At 50.8% G+C, this 19,900-nt stretch overlaps 10 protein-coding genes across 10 annotated transcripts; 5 read left to right on the top strand and 5 right to left on the bottom strand.

The window, feature by feature from the left end:
* Window positions 1-94: 94 nt before the first annotated feature.
* Window positions 95-1,251, top strand: VTN49DRAFT_2772 (uncharacterized protein; the record flags this gene model as incomplete). The annotated part of the gene is made up of 3 exons (XM_069410534.1): window positions 95-236; window positions 728-1,099; window positions 1,178-1,251. The coding sequence occupies 3 exons, from the start codon at window positions 95-97 to the stop codon at window positions 1,249-1,251; spliced, it is 588 nt and encodes a 195-aa protein (XP_069269330.1).
* A 3,074-nt stretch (window positions 1,252-4,325) lies between these two features.
* VTN49DRAFT_2771 (uncharacterized protein) lies at window positions 4,326-5,811 on the bottom strand (the record flags this gene model as incomplete). Its single annotated transcript, XM_069410533.1, has 3 exons — window positions 4,326-5,446; window positions 5,509-5,709; window positions 5,766-5,811. 3 exons carry the CDS (start codon window positions 5,809-5,811, stop codon window positions 4,326-4,328), a joined length of 1,368 nt encoding a protein of 455 aa, XP_069269329.1.
* Window positions 5,812-6,822: 1,011 nt separating this feature from the next.
* On the bottom strand, window positions 6,823-8,236 carry VTN49DRAFT_2770 (uncharacterized protein; the record flags this gene model as incomplete). Its single annotated transcript, XM_069410532.1, has 10 exons — window positions 6,823-6,878; window positions 6,941-6,952; window positions 7,021-7,235; window positions 7,284-7,300; window positions 7,354-7,393; window positions 7,443-7,551; window positions 7,607-7,689; window positions 7,751-7,985; window positions 8,044-8,097; window positions 8,158-8,236. 10 exons carry the CDS (start codon window positions 8,234-8,236, stop codon window positions 6,823-6,825), a joined length of 900 nt encoding a protein of 299 aa, XP_069269328.1.
* Window positions 8,237-9,649: 1,413 nt separating this feature from the next.
* On the bottom strand, window positions 9,650-10,467 carry VTN49DRAFT_2769 (uncharacterized protein; the record flags this gene model as incomplete). The annotated part of the gene is made up of 2 exons (XM_069410530.1): window positions 9,650-10,153; window positions 10,210-10,467. The coding sequence occupies 2 exons, from the start codon at window positions 10,465-10,467 to the stop codon at window positions 9,650-9,652; spliced, it is 762 nt and encodes a 253-aa protein (XP_069269327.1).
* Window positions 10,468-12,612: 2,145 nt separating this feature from the next.
* VTN49DRAFT_2768 (uncharacterized protein) lies at window positions 12,613-13,026 on the top strand (the record flags this gene model as incomplete). Its single annotated transcript, XM_069410529.1, has 2 exons — window positions 12,613-12,886; window positions 12,947-13,026. The coding sequence occupies 2 exons, from the start codon at window positions 12,613-12,615 to the stop codon at window positions 13,024-13,026; spliced, it is 354 nt and encodes a 117-aa protein (XP_069269326.1).
* A 126-nt stretch (window positions 13,027-13,152) lies between these two features.
* Window positions 13,153-14,199, top strand: VTN49DRAFT_2767 (uncharacterized protein; the record flags this gene model as incomplete). The annotated part of the gene is made up of 1 exon (XM_069410528.1): window positions 13,153-14,199. The coding sequence occupies one exon, from the start codon at window positions 13,153-13,155 to the stop codon at window positions 14,197-14,199; it is 1,047 nt and encodes a 348-aa protein (XP_069269325.1).
* A 549-nt stretch (window positions 14,200-14,748) lies between these two features.
* On the top strand, window positions 14,749-15,563 carry VTN49DRAFT_2766 (uncharacterized protein; the record flags this gene model as incomplete). Its single annotated transcript, XM_069410527.1, has 5 exons — window positions 14,749-14,947; window positions 15,008-15,025; window positions 15,091-15,157; window positions 15,225-15,344; window positions 15,398-15,563. 5 exons carry the CDS (start codon window positions 14,749-14,751, stop codon window positions 15,561-15,563), a joined length of 570 nt encoding a protein of 189 aa, XP_069269324.1.
* Window positions 15,564-15,755: 192 nt separating this feature from the next.
* Window positions 15,756-16,607, bottom strand: VTN49DRAFT_2765 (uncharacterized protein; the record flags this gene model as incomplete). Its single annotated transcript, XM_069410526.1, has 1 exon — window positions 15,756-16,607. One exon carries the CDS (start codon window positions 16,605-16,607, stop codon window positions 15,756-15,758), a length of 852 nt encoding a protein of 283 aa, XP_069269323.1.
* A 584-nt stretch (window positions 16,608-17,191) lies between these two features.
* On the top strand, window positions 17,192-17,919 carry VTN49DRAFT_2764 (uncharacterized protein; the record flags this gene model as incomplete). Its single annotated transcript, XM_069410525.1, has 2 exons — window positions 17,192-17,550; window positions 17,607-17,919. The coding sequence occupies 2 exons, from the start codon at window positions 17,192-17,194 to the stop codon at window positions 17,917-17,919; spliced, it is 672 nt and encodes a 223-aa protein (XP_069269322.1).
* A 180-nt stretch (window positions 17,920-18,099) lies between these two features.
* On the bottom strand, window positions 18,100-19,849 carry VTN49DRAFT_2763 (uncharacterized protein; the record flags this gene model as incomplete). Its single annotated transcript, XM_069410524.1, has 2 exons — window positions 18,100-18,533; window positions 18,622-19,849. The coding sequence occupies 2 exons, from the start codon at window positions 19,847-19,849 to the stop codon at window positions 18,100-18,102; spliced, it is 1,662 nt and encodes a 553-aa protein (XP_069269321.1).
* Window positions 19,850-19,900: the final 51 nt, after the last annotated feature.

The following is a 19,900-nucleotide window of genomic DNA, read 5'->3' as shown; positions in this document are numbered from 1 at the left end:
TTTCTTAACCCAGACGACGTTGTCCAGAGCCGGAGGGTACGTTCTTCGCTTCATTTGCTGTTCAAATGTTACGTTAGCAAGGGAATGAATTTCTATGCGGACAAAGCCCAAGGTGTCGAACATTGACGAGAAATTTTCACGAGCGACTCAGTCTGTGCATGTGTTTTGCACAAAACATTCGGATCCCTGGGCCTGGATCCGAACGCTATTGATGCGCCGATTACCGACGCGGCGAGGTATGTCGAATGGTACCATAGGTTACGGTGTGGTCGACCGGTCAAACGAATCTCTCTCCCCTGGTCATCGGAACTGCCACCAGAATCATATCCTTATGTTGGAGAGTTTGCCACTTCTCCCGCTGAGGTCAGGCTGCGCTCGCGCCGACTGTGTTACCGCATTCGGTACGACAAGAAACTGCATATGTTAAATCTCGAAACGGGAGAGAGATCGACCTGGCCCGAATACAAGGGCAATGACTTGACTTTCGAGGAAAGTTGCTTTACGTGGTCCGATCGCTATATCGTTCAAGTCATTCTAGTGGAGTCCTAAGTTTCGAATTTTTCAAACCCACTAGGTCCTGCAGTGTCGGCCATCTAACACTGATAATTTAGTAACGAACTGTGTGAGTGCATTCTAGTAGCATTGGATTTACAAACGTCACGGAGTTTTATCCAAGACAATATTACTTTTCCTGATATTATTCCTAGCAACTCACCGCGTTCTCTAGCAGAAGACAAGGTGGCTATTGCGAGCGATGAGCAGTTCGATACCGCCGTCTTCGTTTGGGATCTGGCTCCTAATGTTGTCCGAAAGATCAATATCGAAGATTTTCCCGGTCATTCCCCATACCCGGTTCCTCCTATTAGCCTACTGCACGTTGCCCGGGATGAGGATGTACTGGTGGTATTCCAGGTAAACTGGACGCTGGATCCGCCAGAAGTGCGGCAAACCAAGTTGTCGTTGACGACCGGGAAGGTCTTTGAGAAGAAACAATTCTGCCTTTCGCTGACGGGTCGTTGTATTGTCCCTGACACCAGCTTTCAATACATCTACATGCCCCCACCGTGGGATTTCTCTCACACCTTCAGCCTGTGGAACAGTAACGCGGAATGTTCTCAAATTTTGTCTTCAATTCGGACATGCATCTCATGTATGACTATGCCGCTGACAAGTTGAGTGGCCGATTGTTCGAATATGATATTCTTCATGGACAATCCTTCGAACTCGAACAAGAGCATCCCGTCATTCTAACTCCCGGCATTGTCTACTATTAGGCCGAGGATATTAGACAGCCCGTTATCTATGAAGTCGCCTCAAGCAAGACAACCTTGCCCAGCTATCAGCTGGACGGTCGAGTGCGGGGTCCTAAAGAGGGCTCACTTTTATCCAGCCTTTTGGCGATCAGGAGGTTTTCGGCATTGTCGGAGAGGGCGGCGTTGAGCTTTTGTTTTTTAATCCCAACTTTGTCCCTGACTTCCTGGATGGACGGCCACTCGATATATAGCAAGTAGTCAGTGAGTTTGTGCTTGAGATCAAACAAGGAATCAGGTTTTCAGCCGCTCATACACATCACCTGTCCATTTCGAGTTAATATCCTCATTTGGCATAAAATACCTTCCGATGGGCAACTGCCTGAGGCTTCGAATATTCACCATCAATATGATCTCTTTGTCGAGTGGTAGACCTAAACAGAAAAACGGGACATACCACGACCTGTTGGATTGAAAGGAGAGCCGAAACCAAAAGTGACAAACGCCATAGCAACAGTGGCCCAGGATGTGGGTAGGCAGAATATAGAAAACTGCGTTGGGCGTACAAGGAATGCACTGTCCAAGAAACACGAAAAAGGGACTGTCGACATTAGACAGTACGCCGTTCGACGTCTGTGAAAGTAAAAGCATGCATTTGTATCTGGCATTCTTCTTACGATGCTGTTCGCTCGCTTTGCCAACTGCGAGGGAGTGGCCCAGTCCAGTTTCAGTTCGGCTATCGTGAAATGGCGGCAAACACCCTAATCTCACCAATCCATTTGTTCCTGCGTTAGCGTCGGGATGAAGCAGCTTATAGTTGTTGAGTAGGAGCGGTGCCTGTACTATTCATAGGTTTCGATAGTAGTTAATTGTAGGACACGTACGGCTAATCACAGATCACGAACTTGTCAATTAAAATGATGTTCAGATTGATTGGCATCACTTATCCTACGCCCGGTGGAGGGAAAACCCTTCTCGAACTGGTGATGATTGGATCCACCTCATTTCTCTTGAAAACTTGAGGTCAGTTTGGTGCCTTGGTCACCCGTCGGTGGCTGTCACTTTTTCTCCAAATGCAGTTCGTTCAAGACTCCAAATCTACGGAATACCGCAACGTCGGGTCATCGACAATTTGGGAGCACAGGGTTTCGCATCACCGATCATCTGTTCCTGGTCCCCCGTCGGGATTCTCTTGATTGAGTTTCTAGCTCAACATAGTACATACGGAGTAAAATCAGGGCCCATTCTCTCAGACTGGATTAGACTTCGATCATTTCTCGGACCCAATCTATGGTGGACTGGCATAGGTGATATCCATCTTAGTTGAGGAGATCCTGCCGGCACTCACAACACGCGTGTCATCGAAGTGCAGGTCAAGAAGGTCAGCGCCGGCGGAACCACTCGAGCCCTCGACTCCGTTTCCACCCACGTGTCGGTGAACCTGATTGTCCAAAGTTGCTGGGAGGAACGCATCCAAGGGGGTTCCAATAGGACACTGTGGCAGACATGAATTCTCACCATGGAGGGGATCTCTCAGGGAACACATCCGCGGTGAAGTTCTGACTGGTGGATAGGTTCTCAAAGACGATGCTGGTTGTAGTAGGGCTCATTGTCTTAATGGAAATGTACATCTCGTCGCCAGGGTGCATTTCTGCTTCGCTCGATTGGTGAAAGTTGGTCGCCGACAATCAATTTCAGTAAAAAATTGTATTCCACCTCGCCGTTTCTGTATGCCCTGTTGAGAGTGCCGGAGTTCACAAAGACGCCGCGGTGGTGTAACAGTCAATGGCGATTGAGATCAGGAGAGCAGAATAGTATTACTTGTATCCGATGGGATACGTGTTCTGGGACCGTAAATTGGCCCTTGGTCAGGGTGAATTTGATCCCGGGTGGCGGAAACCGGTACGCTACACCGCTCCAGTTATTGCCGTCAACGTCGCGGTGACGAGCTTTTTTACGACTGCGGCAACCGCCGACAACGTTCCGGCACGCTTTTGTTAGCCGGCTGCAAAAGCAGCCAGAATAAACTGAGTAAATAGAGGATCGACTTTTCATAGCTGGCGGATATTAAAAAGAGTAACGAGTCGGTGAAAGTTAAGCCCGGAAATGCAGTTCTTCAACTATATCAGCTCAAAATCCTCAGCGTTCAGAACAATTCTACGGAGTACGAGTCATCAACGTCTGAAATTAACGGTTAGGTTCGTAAGTTCAGTCGTCGTTACCCTCAACCGTGTATAGAGTTTAAGTCATCGTGGTGTTGTTAGCGAGTTTAGATTCATATTACAGATACAAGGGGGCTTGCCACTAGTTCCTGTTTTCCGAGTCAGTTTGCATGCCACTTCATACTCAAAGACAGGGGTCGTCGATAGCCAAGTGTAGATCATCTGCAATCCCTGACCGCCTGACTGGGGTAGGACCACACTTGGCGCAAAAAGTCCATCATAGGGCGCGGAATCGCGGCCTGAGGCATACAGTTATATCCGGCTGCAAGGCACGGTTTCTGAGGGCCTATGATATATAACCAAACAGCTGGGACTCGTCTAGACCTCCAAGGCAGTTATTATGGCCAAGCGGCTTGTCGATAAACACTGGATCCAATTCCTCGGGACAGCCAATTGAGATTCCTCGACATTTACTAATTACCAGCACCGTTTCTCTCCGGATCTTTTCTCCTCGTTTGCGCCCTCCCCAATCTCACCAGTGTGAAAATCTACAGCCTATTGGCAATGTATTTTTCTTTCTCTCTGGCGGTATTGCCAAAATCCAAGATATTTACTCCATGCTGAGAATCACGTGATTAGGGCTGTGGAGCAGTAGTCCTCCACGTCAACCTTGGACTTTGCGCACTTTTCCTCGACATTTTCAAAGTTGAGCTGATATCTGTTTCATGGTTAGGTTCGAAGATCATTGGATACGGATTTGACACTTCACACTTACCAAAAAGCAACCAGGACCGCGTCATTCCGGACGTCAGAGTTGTAGGTATCATACATTCGGTTCTACAGAAACGCTAGCATCGGTCGTATTCGCAGAACCTTATATAAATTAATACAAATTCGTCATACAGGAGTTATATCAGAGGCGTGGCCGGGTACCGTTTGCTTGCGTCGACGAAAATTTGGCAAACAACTCATCAAACTTCTCTTTCGCCTCCTTGGTGCAGTCATGGCTGTAAACCATTTTCTGGACATCTGCATCGGCCCATTTGTCCGGAACGGATTTGCCTTTACCCTGCATGAATGCGGCGAATTGTCTATCTCGCTCCCGCTGAGCGTCGCCTTCGCTGAACAGGGTTTTGCCAGAAATAGCGGCTAATTGGACGAGAGTCTCGGCACGCTCCTTGCGAAGTTCCTGATAGACACGGAGCGCGGTGTTGATGGATTCGGGTGACGTGTCGGGGAGACGCGAAAGCACAACCGCGATGACGGCAGCGTCCTCGATGGCCTGCGCGGCACCCTGTGCCAGATGCGGCAAGGTCGGGTGGCATGCGTCACCGACCAGAGCAGTTGATCTGTGCACCCAGGTCGGCAGCGGCGAGTGCACTCGGAGTTTCCACTCGACAACTTCCCCGTCAGGCACCAGATTGAGTATCCGCTGAATCTTGGGGCAAAAATCTTCATACACGCGCAACATCTCCTTCTTCGAACCTGTCGTTGTATAGGTGGCCGAAGGTGCAGCAGCAAAGTTCACATCCGGCTGTGTGGTGGCGATGTTGTAGATGGTCTTATTTGAAACTGGGTAGGCGATGATTTGTCTCTTTGGGCCGATCCACCGCACCACCTGGTCGTTGTTGATCAACTCGAGAAGCTCCGGGTCATGCTCCAGCTGGTCACGACGCAGCATGATTCGGTAGGCGGCTTGATTCGTGTCAACAACCTGGGCGTCGACTTTAAGCAGCTTCAGCATCTCAACCCGGACAGTGCTTTTGATGCCGTCGGCGCCGAAGAGAACGTCTGATTCGAACTGATATGGGGGGTCTCCATTGCGAGGAGAGGCAATGACGGTGGGTTTCGGGCCAAACGAGCTGACGGCCGTAACGGGAGTGTTGAGGTGGAACTTGATCGCCGGCTCCTTTCTGCAGCCTGCGTACAACGAGTTGGCCAACGAGGCACGATGTCCAACCACATGCGGGTATCCGTATGTCTCGCGAATATAATCAAACTTGACGTTGGCTAATTCCTCGTCCGTAGCCCCTCCTGTTCAATTGTCAGAACGTACGGCAACACCGGAATCATATACCAGGTTGTTCGCCACGCACTTCTAATGCTGATGTCCTTGACTTTTGTTGCCTCTGCGACAATCGGCTCCCACACACCTAGACGATCGAGAATTCGCGCCATATTGGGCGCCATTTGAATGCCTGCGCCAACAAATCCCATGTCGGGAGCATGTTCAAACACATGGATGTCGGTGAAGCCCTCCTTTGCCAGAGCCAGGGCGCAGGCAAGGCCGCCCATGCCTGTAATGGATGTTCAGCTGCTTTATCGCAATACGAACGCAGTCGATTCAGCTTACCAGCGCCGACTATGCATATTTTCAGGTCCTTTGGCGACTTGGCCATTTTCACTCAGTGCTGGCTACTGAGGATACTGGTCTACTGTCTATGAAGCAAAGCCGAGCACAGAACAGCGCAAGAATCTATCAATTGCTGCTGTAATATATAGAAAATACGATAACAGCTAACGACCACTAGAGCAGAGGACTTCCCCATCAGGCCATCCCCACAAATCCCACATCCCATCGGCAACGGTCGTGTCGGTACTGCAAGTCGGTATTTATTCTCACCGCAGGGCCCGGAAATATACGGAATTGGGGGGAAATCCCCGGAATAAGGTGCCGGATCCTTTATACTGAACATTCTCATCGGATATTGCACATATTCTTGTCAGAAACAGCACAAAAAGCATGAAGAAGGAGAGGAAGTTTGAACTTTGGAGGCTCTGATGGAAGTACATACCAACGTTAACCAAACCCCTGGCCCGAGCGCCCGGCGTGGCCCCGCACTCCGCAGATTCCTCGGAGAAATATTGTTCCTGCTTAGCTGCTTTGCCTCTTGGCAGGAAGCTCACCATACGGGGGAGACACCGGCAAAAACAATCGACACGGACTGCCGATACCCCGATACGAGGTATACCGACTCCGAGGCTCCGGGCTGCGTGCAAATCAGGCCACTCAGACACAGTCCACAGACGCCTGACCGTTCATGATGGAACTGAACCCACATACTCTGCTTATGGGACTTGGTCGCCATTCTACACCGTACTTACATTTGGGAAAAGCATTCGGGCCGAAGCACGCCTAAACGTACGGAGCACGGATACACTGCAATGTCTCCACGCGCAAAGGAATGCTGATGAGGCAGCTCATTTGATTCCTCCCTGCTGTACAGACAATAGCATGTATTCCTCTGGGTGAAGTCTCACTTTGGCAATGCAAATAGCACCTTTTGAGTCCATTCAAGTCCATCCGCACAGGCTGAAACTGAAAAACACACGTAAGAACCGTAACATTCAAACCATACTGAACGCCAAAACACGAAACACAAGCATAATAAGAACAGATAGATGGTACATCACTGCGTTCTTTGGTAGATACCAGCAACGATACAGTGGTCGCGCTCGAAGGGCTCTGCAAAGATGTTGTTAGTTGACGGATATGGGGTTTCAGCATCAAATCTGCTAGAAGCTTACCCAGTGTGAGTTCTGTGAGGGACTTAAGTTAGCTCCTGTTCTGTCAATCGGCGCATGAAAAGGGCATCTCATCTACTTACGTTCTTTGGGCTTGATCTTTTCCGCTCTCATCCGCTCGACTTCGTGAGCGAACACAACCTCCGGCTTGGCCGTGCTGTCGATGCAGCTTGCCTTGATACTGATCAAGACTCCACCACCATTCTTCAGGAATGTATGGGCATTCAGGCCCACAATACGAGCCTGATCGGGCTGGGCAACGTCGGCGAAGATGACATCGACCATAGGAACGAGAAGTCTGCCGGTTGTCAGCGAGTACGAGGAGCTGAGAAAACGTGAAACATACCGGTATTTCAATGGATGCTAGAAAACAGAATGTTAGTCATGGTCCAACAGAGACTTGAGAGTCTACTTACTCGAGCATCTTCGACAATGGGAATGACATTCGTCCGTTTCCTGGATGCTGTTAGATCTTGATTTAGCATGTCGTCACGCTGCCACTCACGTTGCCATCCCAATCAGATCACGGCCAGATCGATGGGAGAACTCGACAGCATAGACGGTGCCAGTTGGACCAACCAGGTCCGCAACGTGGGAAACACTAGTTCCCGAAGCTAAAACAACAATAAGTCCGTACTCGCGAAACAACGCTCAATAAAGTGGTCATACCAGCACCAAGGTAAAGAACTTTCGAACCGGGCTTCATGTAAATCTGATCGAGACCACCGAGAACACCAGCCGCAAGCTTGCTCCTGTAGGAAAACAAGCGAGTTAGCATCGACTCAGTGCGAGACACAATAGTGGTGGACTAACCGGAAAGGATTCCACACGCGGTACTCGGTCTTCACAGGCGGTTGGCCTTCTCCGGCAGGGCTTTCGACAGAGATTCGCTTCTCGCCATAGACCGACTCGCCAGGAGTCAAGTTTTTGGTGACCAGCAAATCCTCCTTGGCCCCGCGGGCGACGAAGATACCGGGATGACGATGGGGCTCGATGATAACCTTCTGTCCTCCCTTGGCACCCTTCTTCGCCTTACCGCCACGGCCTGCTGCAACAAAGCAAGTTAACGACCATTTTCATCCCCCTACGTCCACCCCAATACACACCTTTTCCTCCCCTACCGCGAGGAGCACCACCTCGTCCTCTCGCAGCAGCACCACCTTCAAAATCAGACATATCAGCATCATTCTCCGGTTTCTAGCAGAGTTTGTCTCGCATACCACGTCCACCGCCACGCCCACGATTGGGACCACCACCTCGGCCCCGTGGCGGACCTCCTCTTCCACGCGGCGGCGCCATTGTTACAATTAGGTCGCGATAAGGGAAGGGATATTATCGGCTATTCTGGGTCGTTCAGAAGATCAGCGCCCTGCACAGCGAGAAAAGCGGTCGGAAGAAACGACGCACGAATCAAGACGCTCCGCAATCCGAAATCGACCGAAGATTTCGCAGCCGACTACGATAGACAGGTTTTCTCGAATAAATACCTGCCGGTATGCAATAAAAGGCGTGGCCGCTGGCAATTGTGCCGATAACAATGCAGTTTCGTAGAAAATCGAGATTTTCTGGAGCTTTTTTTTTCTTGCTCTGCACTCGCTGCAAATCTGAACACGCTATTCCTATTTTGGTCTAGCTCTAATCCATTTCGCTACCATCACGTGATTGATAAGATTCTTATCTTATCTGCGTGACAGTGTACCGATAAGCGCTGGTCTCTCTTTTCCTAGAGGTCTGAACCATCAAACGTTCTGAATGCAGACTCCTGACTCTAGGGTCAGTTCCATCTTTCGAACGTTAGTCATAGTTCTAAAGGGAGTGACAGTATTTTATGAGGCACAATCTTCAATCTCTCCCTACGCGTCATGGCTTCTGTCATCTTTGGAGTCCAAGCCACAGCGTAGCATGAATAAGGTGAGAAAGGACGAACGCCAACATCATTCCTGAACCTCATTTCACAGTCTGCCTCACATGCAAGCATCATGAGATCATTCAGTGACCTCATCCTGGCCGGTCATTCCGCTGGCTGTGGTCCATGGTACCGCTATGGAACAAAAAGTTCAATTAAGGAGTTTCCCTGCAAAACTGTTTAAAACATCCACTGGTTTATAGGTGAGCATTTGGGAGCTAAACACTTTCAGCGATTGTACCTAGAGTGCAGTGCTTTCTGGAAGCTGAGCGAGATTCAGAACCCTGCAGATCGATTCTTGGAGCACTGTGTTCGTACTTGTTGTACGGATAGTATAAAAGTAATTAAGTATACGGTGAGTGTCCGGCAGCAACGAGGGTCGCATGTTCCTGGACAAGGTTGCTTGGTCTCTTAAGAGATCTCCGTTGAGACCCCTGTCTGCCGCCGAATCCCAAATGCCGATCAGCCCCACTGCAACATTGAGCGTATCTGCACGCTGAGCCCTCGCAACACCGATGGGAAGAATAGTTCAGAAGATTCTGACATTCAAAATAAATATCGGCCTAATCTCCCTACCGACCTATGTAACTCTAATGTGGATTCGATACTCCATACTAACAGGCATTACTTGCATATTTGCACCAGCAGCTGCTCCTACTGAGCAGTAGTTGCTACTATACCTAGTATTTTAGGTAGTTAACTACTCATAGTCCATTAGCCCCAGCGAATGCCTCTCTATCCATAGTCTCTAGTATCATATGCAAAAGTGTACTATTTACTTCGATCCATGACATGAACAGGTCGTCTCAGGCATACAGGAAGTAGTTCGCCGAATAATCCACCGTAAAGTCTGCCAGCATTCCCGCACACGTCTCCGGTGGCTTGCCACCGGCAGTGTTCACCCGATAAATAGACTTGTAGCCACCAGTGGTTCCATCAATGGCCTTCAGATAAAGCCAGTCGACAGCCCCGTTGCCTTCATTGTTGGGTCCACGGACCGCGTCGGCCGGCGGTGGGGTCTGGGCCACCTTGTTCGATAATGCAACTCCAAACTGGCGATCCGGGGTAGTATCAAGATCGAAGACGGCCGTGGTCTTGTCGCTGAAGTAGTGGTGGCCGAGCAGGTTGATATTGCTTGGAGGTAAGACGGACATGGCGGCGGTGACTAGTCTCTGGTTCAGCGCGATCTTTGTAACGAGGAGCAGGAGGTCCGGGTAGTTTGCAGCCAAGCAGGAAGCGTCGTAGAGATTGGCAACCGCGCCAGCGGCTTTTGGCTCGGTGCTCTCTGTAGAATCCACGCATGTATAGTTCTGGAAACCCTTGTTAGTTCTGTGACACGAAGCCTGCAAGTATATTTCACTCTTACCTGCGTTCCCGTGCCGAGAAGAACATATTTTAATGTTGCGTTCGGACTAGGCAGTCCTGACGCTTCGGGAGGGAGCGAAACCGCCGACACATCGCAAGCGGCAGACTTGTCGGTGGCGCTGTTGATATAGTCGCTGACTCTTGAGTAAAACTCCGCCAAGTCCGGCGTGAAGTCATAGACAGAGTCAGGCGTGGCGGACTGAGCCGGAGCTGCCCAAGCAGCTGCCACCAAAAGGAGGGGAACAAGCTTGTACAGCATGACAACAATGAAGAAATCTAGATGCAATATACAATATGTGTATAAACAATGGGAATGAAAATGACTTGGAAAGCACCAGGCTCGTCCAGTGTAGGCGATCGACAAACACCAAGATGATGCTAACAACAAAAATCACAATTGATGTGCAGAAACCAGCTGCAAGGGGGGAAATGTAAGCCATATTGGCAGCACGCAGACGGACAACCGGTTTATATGTCTCGATCCTCTGTAAACACCAGTATCTTCAGAATACTTTGCTGTGATGGGAGCGTTGCCAACGAATGAGCATTGGTCGTTGCCTTGTGGGGGAACACTATATCGGCCATAAATAGAACATCGAGATCTGGATTATTTATGATATGATTGGCTGTCAACGAGCCGCTCCAGCGCTTGGCTGAAGCCAAGCTTTCGACCGGCGGCCACTAGAACAATTCTGGTGCGAAGATTTGCAGGGAGGAGCCAATCACATTGGATATCATGGGAGACGGGTTTTGTGGAGCAGATTCGCACCAAGCACGCGCCGCTAAGAGCTCTTGAGTTTCATCTGAAGCACACAATCTCTTCTTCTACACCTCGTATTGTATTCGTGTTTCTCGAAATAGTCCGCTCATTCAGCATTTGTTCATCGAGATCGCGGTTCAATCCCGTAACGTCCATACGCTGCGCTTAACTAAATTGAGTTTGATGCTGTTTTTAGTCGGAGAATTTCTCACCACACATCACAGGGGAGCCGTTGCTTCATATCTCGATCGATTTCTTCACAAGCGACAAACGAAACTCCATTTCAGCCACATTGTTAGCATCTCATGACATCAAATCGACGAATGAAAAGGCATGGGAGAGCCATCAGAGAGCTTGGCGTCTGGAGTCCATCGTGACCTGAAGACATTGAAAACTCGTGACAATGAACTGGCTGGCTGAGATGAGTCCATCTAGTATTCACAGTACTATCTTTGAACCGAATATTATAGTGCTGACTGCTATAGTCATGAAATAGACACAGAATAGACGCCCTACTCTTCTCAGTTTGCCTTGAGCATCTATACATGTCGATACTATCTCAACGAAACACAGAAACGTGTAAAAATATCTCAAATAAACTATTGCTGCGCTTTCATTTTCTCAGGACAACACCTAGGGAAAACACTCCCTTCTACCTCACCTCAGCTACCCACTGCTTTCCTTGATTTAAGGATTTTTATACCGCTCTTCTATGACAGTCTGGTTACCTCTAACATTCAGCTACTATCCGCTTGACACCTTCTTGGCCTGGTGGTTACAGAAGAGGGAATGGGCTTAATGTTGAGATTGCTCAACGGTTTCAGGGAGCCAAGCTGCGCGATTCCCCAACATGAATGATATGCCATTCTCTAAGTATTTATTTCTGGATGATTTGGGCCTATATCATTGACAATCTCACTGCAGCATTTACATGCTCCACAGCATGCCTGCATTTGTTTCAAGGTCGAGTATTGCTCTCACTATTTCAGTCCTTTGGAACCAGGTAGTTCCAGATGTCGGTAGAGCAGAGGACTACTTCTAATTGCTAGGTAGTTTTGCAGGTCGTTTCCCAAATGCCAAAATGGGGACAACTGAGCGTTGTATCTGGCAAACTGAGCACAACTATGTACTTTGATTAATCTTGCAAACTAAAATGCAATCAAGCGCACGTAGCTGGAATGACATGACCCCATTGCACGACGGAATTTCTTGCTACGTTTCCAGCAGTAGGTTACCTTCATGCAACACCGTCAGTCGGATAGACTGATGCTGCAACAACAGCAACAATCTGCCGAGGTGACCGCAGCAGTGACAAATACGTACGAGCAAGTATCTTTCAGATGGAGAGACGCCGGGATTATTAATCTGTCGTGAGTCGTGACGTCGTCATCGGACACTCGGACGAATTGATGCGGCTTGGCATTGTCTGAAGCGAGCTTCTCATTGGACAGGATCAGCAAAGTTTGCTGGCTAGGGCTAGTGTCCGCAACATACTTCTTCAATTGTTCGCTTGAGCATCCCTTCCCCAAAACCAGAGAGCACCCGGCTTCTTGGGACTTTGGCCGAGGTTAATTGATGCAGCAGCACTGTTTGTGACCTGTGAGGCCATCCGCATCTGGCAATCCGGTCTGCGGCCATGACCGGATGGAAAATTCCAGCCGATCGATTGGCATCCTGAGCGGGACGGAGTCGGCAAGTTTTGAGGTGGGGATGAACCCTCTAGAAAATGTTTCTGGTGGCCGCTTGTCCAGGGAGTCCAAGCTCTTGGACCTGCCTCGGAAACTCTTGAAAATGTCAAAAAAAGCACGCAAGCAACTTAGTTCAACCAACATTGGAAGGTCCATAGTCGTTTTCGATCTGATAAACTTCTGGGTTGACCGAAAATGGAATTGCCTCGGAGGAGGATCTGCATTGCATGGTGCCGCCCCTCTGGTTGAAGCGTTCCTGATCAAAACTGATACATTCTGCTTTGTAATAGGGAGTTCGGAGATGGAGAAATCATTGGAACCGCTTGGTAATCTCTCGGCCGCGAGAGAACGGCGGAGGGTCTCAGCATGACTATATATACTCCGCAGTGGTAACATAAAGTGCCTTCCAGCGTAACAGGTCAATGTCAACCAATTTTCCTACTCAATTCTGTGAATTTGGAGTTTTGAACACTTCTTATCGCCAATAATTTTCAACATGCCTGGAAACAAAGCTCTGGTTTACAAGAGCATTCCCGACGGCCTGCCCGTTCCGGGCAAAGACCTCGTGATCGAAGAGGTGGTGGACTATGATGCCAGCGCTGCGGCCCCCGAGGGCGGCCTTCTGCTGCAGAACCTCTACGGCAGCTACGACCCCTACATGCGCCAACGGATGCGGTCACCCGAGATTGAGGCGTACTCCACGCCTTTTGAGTTCAACAAGCCAATCGAAAACAGTCATATTGCCAAGGTGCTGAAGTCGAACCACCCGGATTTCAAGGAAGGAGACATTGTGCGAGGTTTCTTGGCCTTCCAGCAGTTTGTGAAGGTGACGCCAGCCGAAATCAAGGCGCGGGGGCTTACACGTGTTGAGAACCCGTTGGGACTTGATATCCGGCATTTTCTGGGTATCCTGGGAATGCCGGGTCTCACGGCGTATTCATCGTTCTACGAGATTTGCAAGCCCAAGAAGGGTGAGACAATTCTCGTGTCGGCGGCCAGCGGAGCTGTCGGCCAATTAGTTGGCATATTGGCCAAGCGCGAAGGCTTGAAGGTCATTGGAAGCGTTGGTTCGGATGCCAAGTTGGACTACATTCTCAACGAGCTGGGCTTCGATGGCGGTTTCAACTACAAGAAGGAGAAGCCGGCGGACGCCATCAAGCGCCTTGCGCCAGAAGGTCTCGACATCTATTATGAGAACGTTGGCGGTGAGCATTTCGAGGCCGCGCTCGATAACATGAAAACATGGGGCCGGATTGCCATGTGTGGCTTGATTTCCCAGTACCACAAGCCCATCGAAGAGCACTATCCCATCCGCAACATCTGGCAAGTTCTGAACCGGAGGGTGACCGTTCGCGGGTTCATTGTCGGGGACCCTGACTTCCAAGCATACAGCCAAGAGCACCAGGAGCGTGTCCAGAAGTGGCTGAAGGAGGGCAGCATCAAAGAGAAAATCTGGGAAGCGGATGGCATTGACAAAGCAGCCGAAGGATTCGTGGCTCTCTTTACGGGTGAGAATTTTGGCAAGGCGATGTTGAAGTACTAGATTTGTGATGACAACTGAATCTCTCTGGGATCATTTTTTTTTCACAGGCGCCTGATCGTGCCAGTTAGCTATTGATCTGTATATATCCCGTGACCGATGCTGTAGTCAATTATTTCCAAGCGCGCCTTTAGGGACTGAGTTCCGTTCACGATGGGTTAAAGTCAGACTGCATTGAAACTGTGATATCAGAGGAGACATTGCAAGGCATGCGAAGAATCATTAATTAACTTTTAATAAACATCGGGAAACTGTTTAAGGCAAGCAGGAATCCTCACTCCGTCTATGTGACGGAGGGTGTAGATGTATTTGATTGTCGGCCGATCGGACCGTCTCGGGTAAAGCATCGTCCAGCCAATCACATGACCGACAATTCGATGACCATTCTTCCCCGTATCCCGAGGAAGTTCCGAAGCTTCGACTTCCCACAGACGCATCAACGAGCACTCTTCTGCTTGCCGACATTGGGCAAATTTCGGTGAATTCGCAGAGAGTGCAGTTTTTTCGATATTCGCATACTACGAAGGCAGCCCAGCAAGCCACCGTGACGCCATGGCCTCCTTCATCCGCCCCTCCGCGGTCCTGCGACCGGTTACCGTTTTCCCGACGACTGCGATGATGCCCTACTCGACCAGGGCGTCGCCCGTCGCGTTGACGCTGCTGCGTCCATTGCAGAGGAAGAACCCTATGGCTTCGCAGATTGCGCTCTTCCATGCCTCGGGCAAGAGACAGATCTTGCCGGCTCTGCCGCGTGAGTGCCCTCATTAGACAAAGTGCATAAGGGAAGATTGCTGACAATTGGTTTGTTTAGAGGTCATTAAGGGAACGAGTATGCCCAATATCATATTCTCGTTGTCGATTGATGAAGCAGAGTGATTGACCGATTTCAACCAGTGAATGATGCCGCTCCCGTTCCTCCGACCTCGCCCACGCACGGCAGCTACCATTGGACATTCGAGCGGTACGTTCTCCATTGAGACAGAAGGTAAAGTGATCTTGGGCAGGTACTGATACTCCACTTCTTCCAGCATCGTCGCTGCCTCCCTGGTTCCTCTGACGATTGCTCCTTTTGCCGCGGGCACTCTCAGCCCCGTTATGGACTCGATCCTTTGCGCGACCCTGGTCATCCACTCGCATATCGGACTTCAGTAAGCAGTCTACTGCCGCATTCGAGGATCATCCTGCTGATATTGATGTTCAGAACCATGATCACTGATTACTTCCCCACAAGACGTGTGCCCAAGACCCGTGCGGCACTGACCTGGATTCTGCGTGCGTCGACACTGGCCGTCGCTGTTGGTTTGTACGAGTTCGAGACGAACGATGTTGGCCTGACGGAGGCGATCAAGCGGGTTTGGACCGCCTAAAGGTTTGATCATACTAGTTATGTATGTACTTTTTATATCTGCAGTCAATGTACTACGTCAGGAGAAAAAAAAAACCCTTCCTTACTAGATCGTCTATCCGAACTATTCCGCGCGATCCGGGTATCTATCCGGCAACCAATAGCTACATCGTGCAAAGGTACAATCAACGGAAATAATGATGCTCGTAACGCGTTAAGAGTGCTCCTCTTCTTCTTCCGAAGCCGACATCTCTTCGTCATCCGGTAAACGCTCATCGTCATCTGCCCTGGCAAGGGTCTTCTCAATCAACTTGAGCGTAGCCTTCAGCGGCAGGCCGATAACGTTATCGTAGCTGCCCTCGATCTTGTCGACGAGAATCGCACCCAGCCCTTGCAGGCCGTACCCGCCCGCCTTATCTGCGCCTTCCCTCGTCTTGACGTACGCACGGATCAAGTCATCCGTCACAGACTTATCGAACCAGACGCTCGTTTCCTCGACATGCGACTCCATCGCGTAGCCCGGCTGGCGCGCGCTCTCCAACGGCGCCATGGCCACAATTGCCGTATACACTTTGTGCTCGCCCAGATCTCTCAAATCCTGCAGCATTGCAACATGTTGCGCCTCGGAGCGGGGCTTTTCTAGGATCAGCCCGCGAAGCGGATCGACGACAATCGTGTCTGCCGCCAGAATCAGAGCCGGCTCGCCCTTTTCCTCGTTCACCGCCTCCTGCTGGTACACGACTTGCGCCTTCTTCGTCGCCGTTGCGAGCACGTACTCCATCGGCGAGAGGGATTTGGGGAAGTCCTCGGGCTCAGTGCAAGGGATGATCTCGATGTTGGGCAGGCCGAGGTAGGACAGGATCTGTCTCCGCCGGGGAGACTGCGAGGCTAGAATCACTCGCTTGTTCCGGAGGTCATCTAGTGCTGGAATTCGTAGGGGAAATGGCGGGCGTGGGAGAGCTGGACGCGCTGCGGCGGTTGTAGTATTGGGAGACTCCTCGTATGGCGGAGGAGCATCGGGGACATCAGTTTCTTTGGAATTGAGAAGGGCCTTTTCGTCCGCCATTGCCGTAACTTGAGGGCTTCGGGCCACGATGAATAAGTACGCGGCGAGTAATCACGGAACTTCTGCTCGAACGGTCGGACTTGAGGCGGCCTTTCGTCCTTAAAAGGGCTTCGATGATAGGTAGGGTATGGTCTACTAAGCGGTGAATCGAGGCAGAAATGGTGATGAGTTCACGACTGGATGCCATCCGTACAAGTCTCTCTGCCAATTCCTACATAATATCGACACCAGCGTCTGCTAGTCTGTCTGCTATGACTCATGAGTTCTCCGTTTGGAGCTGGCTACTACCTTCCAAAGTGTCAATTCGATCGTGACGTGAGTCACAATGGAGGGGTATATCGTTCTAGCAATGCCAAGAAAGTGATGGCTTGGCGCCGCTTATCTAATCGAATAAGCTTCGAGCCTCCGATCGCCGGAAACCCTCAATCACATGCTTCTTCATCCTCTGCTTGTGATTCCCCTTTCCTCAACCCAAACCTGACCCTTAATTTTTCGACTGTTAATTGAGAACCCCCACCCTCATGTCGGCTCGATCAGACTCAAACTCTCCAGATCTTTCCTCTTCCTCCACTACTCCACACAGCATGTCGCGAATCACGCCCACGGGTAACGGCAACAATGCCAGCCAGCAACCTGGTCGGAAATCCACCACCTCGACGACCGACCGCGGGCAACAGCCAACGAGAACCGGAGAGAGAGCAGAACGGCCGCGTTTAACGGAGCAAGAGAAGAAGAATAATCATATCGCTTCGGAGCAAAAACGTCGTGCTGCGATTCGGGAGGGGTTCGATCGATTGACGGAGTTAGTTCCTGGATTGGAGGGTCAGGGTCGCAGCGAGAGTATCGTTTTGAGCAAGACGGTGGATTTCATTCGATCAAAGTTAAGGGAGAGGCAGGAGTTGATTGCGGAGATTGAGAGTTACGGGGGAAGGGTGGATGATCGGTATCGAACGGTATGATTGAATTGATTGGGGGGAAAAACCTGTTACAGAAAGATAGGTTAGCCCGTTGGCTACTGGCTGCGGGCTGGCCATTCCGCCTACCGGCCCTGACTGGGGCCGAGAAGCGTGCCGGTGGACTTGTGGTTTGGCGGGGGAACAACAAAACGCCGGCCGCGATGGAGTTCCAAGGATCTGCTCTCTGCTCTCTACTACTCCCCTCCATTGAACGCAGCCATGCTCTCCAATACAATCCTGCAAGCTGGCACAAACCAGTCCTCGACGATGTGCTCTGCACTGTCTCATCATCAGCGAGATTCGGTGATGTCGGTGTCTATGAGACAACATTCTCCACGACAGCCAATCTACAATGAATGAATGTCAATCTGCAGCTTTAAATTTCGCTGCATTGTACCAACAATGAATTTATCTCACAGAATATTTCCGTGAGAAGCACGCTCTATTATTGCATAGTACACCATGCATCAAATCAACAAAAAATGTATATACACCTATCAAACATCCATCATAACCGCGACATAGCTCATGAATTCTCACCGCATTGTAACCAATTCCTCCGCACTCGTCGGGTGGATCGCCACGCAGCTATCAAAGTCCTTCTTTGTCGCACCCATCTTCACCGCGACACCGAACCCTTGCAACATCTCGCCCACACCGAGACCCAAGATGTGCAGACCGACAACCTTCTCCTCCGGGCCGGCGCAGACAATCTTCATCCGCGTCGGGTTCTTCTTCTTCTCCTCCGGCGGGAACACGTCGTAGAACATGGCTGTGAAGCGCGTCTGGTAGACCTTGATCTTGTCATCGCCGTACTTTGCGCGGGCCTGTGGCTCGGTGAGACCGATGGTGCCGACTTCGGGGTGGGCAAAGACGACGGTGGGGATGTTGCTGTAGGAGAGTTTGGCGTTCTTCAGCTCGGGGGGTCCGAAGAGACGGCTGCTGAGTTGGCGGCCGGCGGCAATGGCCACTGTATTACAAGTGTTAGTACCTAAGTTAATTTTTTTTTTTTTTTTTTTTTTTTTTTTTTTTTTTTCAGTTACGGGGATGTTTCTCACCTGGCGTCAACTCCGCTTGGCCGGTCACATCTCCCAAGGCGTAGATGCCCTCGACATTGGTGTTTTGGTACTCGTCAACCACAATGTGCCCACTGTGGTTCTGCTTCACTCCCGGGATATCCAGGCCCAGATCCTCAACCTGCGGCGTACGGCCAATGGCCCACAGTAGCTCGTTGAACTCATATACCTGGCCCTCGTTGTCGATCACCTTGAGCAGCTTCTCCGCGCCTTTCCCGTCGCGCAGCAGCTGCACCTCCTTGAATCCCTTGTGATTCTTGTGGATCTTGATGCCGACGGCCTCGTATCGTTCCGTCATGGTCTCCTGGATCATCGGATCGAACTTGCGCAGGAACGTGTTGCCGCGGATGAACATGTGCGTCTCGACACCGACAGCAGCGAGCACACCGGCCAACTCGACCGCAATGTACCCGGCGCCAACCACAGCCCACTTCTTTGGCAGCTCCTCCATCTCAAAGAACCCATCGCTGGTGATACCGTGCTCTGCACCGGGAACGTCGGGAACAATCGGCCGACCGCCGGTCGCGATCAGGATGTGCTTGGCGGTGAAGCGCGTCTTGCTGCCATCGTCATGGGTGACCTCGACGACCTTGGGCTCGACGAACCGCGCGCGGCCACGCACGAGGTCGATACCTTCGTTGCCCCAGTTGCGCTCATACGCGCCGTTCAGCCGCGTAATCGTCGCATCTCGGGCACGCTTGAAGGAGCTGTAGTCGATCTTGACGCTTTCAGGAATATCGTAGCCGTAGTGTCGCCCTGCATGCAGGTTCTCGTTGATCGACGCAAAGTTCCACGTCATCTTCTTGGGAACGCAGCCCACGTTCACGCATGTACCGCCCGCGCGGGAGCTCTCAATGATCACCGTCTTTGCGCCGTACCAGCCCGCAGCGCGACGGGCGCTGCCGCTGCCGCCGCTTCCGCCGCCGATGACAATGTAGTCGTAAGTTTTGGTTTCGATTGGCGCCATTGTTGAGTACGCCGATGTGTTTGTATTGCTTTGAGGTGCCGAGGGTAAATGTCCCGACAGACTAGTTAAACGGGAAAGAATTGTAGAGGAACGTGACGATGTCGATTGCTTGGCCAAATTCACTGTCGGCCGTCCGCTCTGCTTTCCCGTAGCTGAGAGAGTCGACAACGATCTCTTCGGAAAAAGAGTTCTCAACCTGATTCTAGAGGCTGCTCGAGCGGGAACTGAAAAACAAACAACCATGCCTTCCGAGCAAAGACGGGAGACAACTGCCTATTTATCCTCTAATTTTAT

This window comes from Thermomyces lanuginosus (genome assembly GCF_041956635.1).
Source record: "Thermomyces lanuginosus strain ATCC 200065 unplaced genomic scaffold VTN49scaffold_27, whole genome shotgun sequence".
NCBI classification, from domain to species: Eukaryota; Fungi; Ascomycota; class Eurotiomycetes; order Eurotiales; family Trichocomaceae; genus Thermomyces; species Thermomyces lanuginosus.
Note: the sequence above shows the minus strand (reverse complement) of the source record. Positions and strands in the feature narration are given on the sequence as shown.